This window comes from Gossypium hirsutum, chromosome D07 (assembly GCF_007990345.1).
Source record: "Gossypium hirsutum isolate 1008001.06 chromosome D07, Gossypium_hirsutum_v2.1, whole genome shotgun sequence".
Taxonomy (NCBI): Eukaryota; Viridiplantae; Streptophyta; class Magnoliopsida; order Malvales; family Malvaceae; genus Gossypium; species Gossypium hirsutum.
In genome coordinates this window covers 35399452-35407110 of record NC_053443.1, presented here as the reverse complement: position 1 = coordinate 35407110, position 7659 = coordinate 35399452, and the positions used below count along the sequence as shown (strand labels likewise).

Below are 7659 nucleotides of genomic sequence, written 5' to 3'. Positions count from 1 at the left end.
CGAACTTTGGAAAAATTATAATTTTGCCCCTAAACTTTTACATATTTACACTTTTACCCCAAAGCTCAGAAATTAAACTTCATCCCTTATTCTTATGTTTTATGACATGCTGAACATCTTTCCCTTCTATGGCAACATCGAATTCCCACTCTAACATTTACTTATGAACATTAGGTATTTTTACCGATTATGTCATTTTACTTGTTTTCACTTAAAATCGCCTAGCAAAAGTTGTTTAACATAATTTCAAGCTTTTTCTACCATAATACATCAAAATAAACACATTTCACCTATGGATATTTTTCCAAATATGAACCCTAACATGAATTAATGGTAGAATAAGCTAAACCGAGCTACGAGGACTTCAAAAACGTAAAAAATATTAAAAACGGGGCTTGGATGCACTTACTATGAGCTTGAGAAAGTGAAGAAACCCAAGCTATGGTGTCCCTTGAAATTTCAGCCCTTATGGAAGAAGATGAGCACATTTTGCCATCTTTTTCCCCTTTAATTCTTTTTATTACCAAATGACTAAAATACCCTTCATTAAAACTTTAGTTATATTTATCTATGCATGCCCATTTTTGTCCATGAAAATCTAATGGTCTAATTACCATTTAAGGACCTCTACTTCAATTATGCACTTCAATTAAATCCTTTTATCATCTAAAGCTCATATTAACCCACTTTGGCAATTAAACCCTAATATGCAATTCAGACATGCAATCGCTGAAATTTCTTAACGATATTCTAACACATGCATCCAATCAATCGGTAAATCATAAAAATTAATCACAATAAACTTTTCTATCTCGAATTCCTGGTTTTACAACCACTATTCCATTTAGGCCCTATTTCGGGATGTTACATGTCATATGTGATCCTTAGTTGTTGTGCGAACCTTAAAAATAACTCGCATGTTTTACTTTATATGTTTGATAGTATTCCGCTATTGTGTTGTAACTTAACACATTATTTTTTGTAAGTAAGTGGTGTATTGGAGGTTAGGATAGGAGTTAACGGAGAGTCACTTCGGTGGCTAATGTAGCTCGCTAGATTCGGGTCAAACCTACTCAGTAGGGTTTGGGGTGATACATCTCCTATCTCTCTTTATAAATAGATGGAACTGGTAGAGCTATTTACACAACAGATAATAGAAGTTTCAAATATTGTTATTCTACCAGAAAATAGTGAGAATTTATTTTCTAAGAATAAATTCTATTTTCTAGAAATTACAATTCTACTAATTTCTATGAGAATTACTTTCTTATTGAAAGTAATAAATTATTTTTCGTTATGTGTTTGGTTCATTATTGTTCGAGCCCATACTCAAAGTAATTCATGGTATAAAAATAACGAAGAAGGTCATTCTGTTAAAAGTTGAGAATGTCTAGGATCCATCTTGCTCAAAGCACAGACACTTTTTGGGAAAATTTTATTTCTATAAATATCACAAACCAACCAATTTTCAAAATTTTTAATTTTTTTCAATGACTAAAAATAATTTTTCTAAATCAGATTTTGCCCCTTAAGCTCTATCGCCTAGAGCCACTCGATGTTTTAGGGGTTCCCCGAAATTTCTTGGATGAACTCAAACTTGTATATCACTTAGTTAGGGTGTTGCCACTCCACAATATGGAAATAGATGATGGGTCCTCGTGCTATGAAGTGATCATACTGCTCGAAAGTAGTCTCCAATATAGTGGCAAACATTATGTTGTCCAGGTATAACATCCATCGAAGTTGCAGAGTTATTCGTATGTGAGTCAGTTTTCCATACTTAATTCTCTCAAAAATAGAAATACATTTATATTCATTAATAGGAACATTGAATTTCATTGAAAGCAAATGTGATATAAACATACCTTTTCACTAGCTCATTGATTGATTTCTCGATGCGTTCCTGTCAAGTCCCATGGTCCAATTGACCCTTAAATTTGTTCTAATGTTCAATGCGATAAGAGATATTAAGTGAGGGCACTAAAACACATTTTAAGATATTATATGATATGATATTTTTACCTTCTAATAAGAGGGAACTCTCACGACTGGGAAGGGAAGAGTGATCATCACGACATGCGTATCCATACTCATGTTTGCAAGAGCAAGCAACAATTAATCATTTCCTCAATCGATTTATGGATTGTCCTACAAAATGCCTTATATAGAGTAGTATAACCCTATCTAAATTACTAATTGCCTTAAAATTTGTGAATAGAGGAAGACACATGGCATGGACTTTGTTTCCAAACTTGTCTATCAAACAACAATCCTCTGACCATCTAGAGCATGCAAGCTTTAGCATAACTATCAATTTCCTCCCCAATTGCATGCGTTGGAAGAGCTAGGCTGACAAGATTGTCCAACCATGCGCACTTCACCTCACGTCCATCTAAATCATTATTTAGTTTCTCCCTCAACGACATAGCACCTAATAACAAACCGCACTTGTACTCTTGGTTGATGCCACTAGTTTTGATTACCGCCTCCCTGTCGATTGGAAGACCAGTTTTAAAGCGACATTTTCGAGCATAATGGTCGCTTCTTCGTAGAGAAAATGGAATGTAAATGTTTCCAACCTCCATCTTTCCACCAAGGCGGCAACGAAATCCATAATGATTTTCAATTTTACCATCGTAGATGCGTCATATAAACCAACATCCTTCAAGCATTCTTCAATACAACGATTAAGCTTTGGGAAATGTAAATTATGTCGAATTCGAAGAACTCAATCTACTTATTAAAAAAATCAAAATACAATAATATTAAAATTTGATCATAAAAATATTTTCGTAAATTTTTTTTATTTAGAAAAAAATTGAGTTAGAGATTGTACCATATAATGATGTAGTTAGCAACCTATTACGTCATTTTTGCCCCAAAAAATAAGTAAAAAAGAACAAATTGATTTTGGAGAGTTAGGAATCTCAAAATCTCAAAAAAGTTAGAAAGTTTGATAATATTTAGGTTAGAAAAAAAGGAGAAACAAGTTGACATCTATGAGAGTCAACTTCCACTTTATTTAATTGGGTTAGGCCAACTACTAAATAAATATGCTGGCCAAACCTCTTAAACATGAACTCGACTTCCATTGTTGTTAAGGTTCTCTTTATATACTTCACAATATTGTTTCCTAACATACATGGCACAAATCAATGTAGCGATTAGACCTATAGACCAAACTCGACATCCATAAATATCGAAATACTAAAAAATTATATTTTTAAAAAATAAGTTTTCCATAAATATATAATAAAATAATATTAAATTGTAGTAATTGCTCTTCCCTATTTTTTCCCTATTTTTCATATTTGCTGTCATTCAAATGGTTTTCAATAATTCTTAAAAATATCAAATTCAGGCCCAAAATAAAATAAATAAATAAAGAATCCAACCCTAAAGTTCTAATAGGTTTCTCTTTATTTATTTATTTATTTTGCTCAGGTGTTTGATTCCCGAGAAAATTAAAAAAATAGTGGGAAAAATAAAATATGAAAGAGAAACAAAGGGGAAAAAAGGAGTAGGAATGGGATCTCATTAACTGTCAGTCTAACCTCAAAACCTGTTGTTTTCCTGTTTCCTTTCTTCTTTCGATTCTCCGGGAATCTGAGTGACAATTTCTTTTCTTTTGAACGGGGGAGCGTAATTTGTTTTTTGTTCTAAGCGTTTCCTTATTATGGTGTAGTGGTAAGTATAATAGGCGAATATAAGTTGAAATAATACAGGAGATGAGCAAAGAACAGCTGCCTGAGCCACTCGATTTCTTCATTTGGACCGTTGAGGTACTTCTCTCTCTCTCTCTCTCTCTCTCTCTCTCTCTCTCTCTCTCTCTCTCTCTCTCTCTCTTTTGTCCTTCATTTTCTTAATTTTTATTTTTATTTGGATCTTTGTAGATGTAAAGTTCAGTTTTTTTTTTTTAAATTTTTGTGAGATAGATAAAGACAGAGTATTGTTACTTAAATGAGGGGATTGTGATAATTATATTGTAGGTTCATTTGGAAGTTTCGATGATGACTTTTCTTCACTTAATTTTCATAAATTTGTTTTAAAAAGAAGTTACAGTATTTAAGAAATAAGATTGCTGGTTAACAAGAATTGATATTTGTAATATTTTTATTTCTTGCTTTGATTACTGGGAACTGATAAGGTGAATTACTTGAATTGACCAAAAAGGTGATAAATTTTTATTGTCTTTTCCTCTTGATCAAAATTAGGCCACTTTTGTTTTAGTTTCTTTGTTTTCATTTTGCTATATAAAAATTTAGTCTTCCTCACTGGTCTTGGACGATGTAGTTTCAATCTCTGTCTTTATCTATCTCCAGTTATAAAGAACATTTGTATCTTTAGGAACCCATTATTCATTGGCTCTGATTTAGGTGATTAGTTCAAGGTTGTCATTTCACCTTGTTTCTGTTGGGATGCCTTTCCTGTCTAACTTGCATTTATAGTGATGAACATTCTTACTGAATGTTGTTCATGAAAGTCGAAACTTGCATATGTTTGTTGAAAATAATGATTAAAATACCATCATACAAGCTTATCATGTTCCCAGTAGACAAGTATCCCCAATTCATACAAGCTGTCAATTAAATGATTTTAAAAAATAAAGAAAAAGTGAGAAAGAAAGAAAGGAAAAGGAAAGAATGCAGATTATTGAGTACGGTTGGAGAAATTGGGAATGTCTCTTTATCATTCCCTGTTCTAATAACACTTCCTTTGGAGGATGATAGGAGAAACCAAGATGCGAATCAACTTGGTATTCATTGTTGAAGATGAGCTATTTTTTTCAAGATACGAGACATATTTCTCACATGATTGGAATCCTTAATTCACTTTTGAAAGGTGCAATAGCAATCTATTTGTGTTATTTTGGAACCAACGCAGCAACAAATGCTCTTTGTTGTTTGTTACTTTGAAGGATAGACATGGAGACAATATAGTGCAGAGAAGTCTTTATCTTTATCTTTATGGTCATCATTGTCATGATTCCTTTCAAATCAGGGAAACTTATAATGAAAAATCTGATTAACCTTTCTGAGTAACTTGCGATCCCTGAAAGATAAAAGGTGAATTAACCTTGTAAATTGTGCATAACTTGAGCTAGTGAAAGTGCTGTAATATATCTTTATGATGTTAACTAAATCAACAATTCTTGGAGCTATTGATGAAAATTTTGTAATGTGTTATCTTTTTTACTTTTACCATGAAAACTTTAGATATGGAGATTTGATTACTGACATGCTTTTGCACTGCCACGATCTTTATATTCTGGCAGGATGTTGGTATGTGGTTGGAAGATATAAATCTTGGCAGCTACCGCCAGATTTTCAAAGAACATGGTGTAAATGGGGAATACCTAGAAGGCATGTCTATGTTCACAACTGAACAGATTCTTAGATTTATAAGGCAATGCCATATGAAGTGGGGAGACTTCATCACTCTATGCAAGGAACTCAGGCGAATAAAGGGTCTGTCTATATATATCTGTGTGTGTGTGTATATATATATTATAAGTTACTTGAATATTTAAATTTTCCTTATTATTCTTAGTGTTCTTGTGGTAGGAAACGTATTTCTGTTTATAGTATTTCTTTAATTGCACAGCATTTTAAAATATTGGAGTGTTTCCCTCCTGCATGCTTTATTTGTCTAACTTGGATGCATTACAGTATGCATAACATTTTGCCCAATCTTATCAAATAACAGTTTGTGGTACCCAAGTTATGTCAGAGCAATGCCGTTTGTGTATGAGTTGGAAAATCATGAATACTTACAGTGATTAGTTTATCTTTACCGGTTCCAGTTTACATGGAAGTAGCTGGCTGTCTGTACTATGTTTCATCTTCCGAATGGTTTAATGATATGTGAATGTCATTCTAGGAAACAGTTTATCTTGCATGGCTGATTCTTATCTGCTCAAACAAGAGGAAATCATTCTTAAAAGTAGATTTTCTTCTTACTAATTGATCTTTTTAAAATGTTTTATTCAGTGGCCTGCCTTAAAGGAGAGCAAAAAGTTCACAGGCCATGGTGGGCTCCTCCTTGCCTTTCAGTAGTATTTGTCAAGGTAGCGAAGCGCAACAGACAGTCGCGTATTGTCTCCTTGAAGCTTGAACAATAATGTGAAATACGCTTATCATGTACGTGTGTCTGTGTTTTTCTTTTAAATTTTATTTTAGGGAGCAAAAATTAGGGAAATCCTAATCTGTCTAGGTTTTGCTGATGGTTGTTCTTTCAAGAACTTGTTTACGTATACAAGCTTGTATATGTATATGTTATCAGTTGATTTTATACGCCAAGGAATTTGTAATAGGTTGGTGGGTTTTTGTTTTCTTTTCCTCGACGAAATTAACCCTCGGCACGGCCAAATCCCGTTAGAGATAGAGAAAATTTTCAAAGAATATGGCTTTCTGGGCATGTACAATTTGAAAAGCTTCAACCCTAATTGCTGCATATTTACCTTCTTGTTAATGACAGCATTTTTGCACACTATAGGCAACATTAGTATGTTAATGGTGAGAAAAAAATAATACCATTATTTGTATGTTTGGTTTATTCCGGTCTGGTGTGAGCTAGGAAGAAAATTTCGATCTAATGAAATAAATTTATGAGCCCCTAGACAATGAAAATTTTCTTTAATACCTAACTATTTGCATAATTCTATTTTTGTCACGTTTACGAATTTTTATTTTAATCACTAATATTATCGAAATTTAATATTTTGGTTTTTGATTTATTAAATAACTAATAGAAGTTTTTTTTATTAGTATAATATCAAATTTAGTCCTTTAATGTTTACAAATTCTATCAATTTGTAATTAATTAATAAATTAATAATCTTATAAATAAAACAACTATGAAGATGACTTAAGCATATCCAACTATTTTTCTTTTTCAACATTAACAAAATACTATGTTTAGCTTGGGCTACATACAACAGCCTAAGGGCGGGCACAATTGAAAGACTAAGGAGTAGAAATCAATGATTTCAGAATAAGGGTAATTGGTGCCAATAGTTGTGGGCATAGGTGTTGCCCAATGATCGACAAATTTGACAAGGACTAAGGTGTAAGGTCAAGTATATAATAAATAAAATATTATTTATAAAATAAAATTAAAAAGGAATAGTTCAAACCTTTTAAGTTTTGTTTGAGTTTTTAAAAAAATTATTTTAAAATAAAATAATATTTAATAAATAATTTTCAGGTTAGAAAAAGAGATAATTGAGTATTCATTTATGTATAATTTATTTATAATTTTGTATGTATTTTTATAAAATCTTATGTATTTATAAAATAAAATTTTAAATATTTTTAAAGTTTTTAAATTTTTAAGAATCAACACTAAACTTTTAAAATTTGTAAAGTCAGTAGTTAATTTTGTTGATTTTTTAGAACTAGAACCAAATTGATAGAATATGTAATATTGGAGGATTAAATTTGTTTATATATCAATAAAAAAAGGCTTCTGTTGGTAATTTAACGGATGAGTAACCAAAATATTAAATTTCAATAATATTAGTAACTAAAATAATTTTTTTTAACTTAGATGACCAAAACAGAAACATGCTAATAATTGGGTGACTATTTTTATAGTTTACCCATATTTTTTAATAATTATATTATCTATTCCTAACGTGGGCTACGTGAAAGAAAATTA

General features: G+C 31.4%; 1 protein-coding gene across 1 annotated transcript; it reads left to right on the top strand.

Annotated features, from left to right (window-relative positions):
- The first annotated feature begins 3284 nt into the window (after nucleotides 1-3284).
- LOC107954747 (uncharacterized) lies at nucleotides 3285-6299 on the top strand. The gene is made up of 3 exons (XM_016890401.2): nucleotides 3285-3782; nucleotides 5276-5468; nucleotides 5991-6299. The coding sequence occupies exons 1-3, from the start codon at nucleotides 3729-3731 to the stop codon at nucleotides 6119-6121; spliced, it is 378 nt and encodes a 125-aa protein (XP_016745890.1). The 5' UTR covers nucleotides 3285-3728; the 3' UTR covers nucleotides 6122-6299.
- The last annotated feature ends 1360 nt before the right edge of the window (nucleotides 6300-7659 follow it).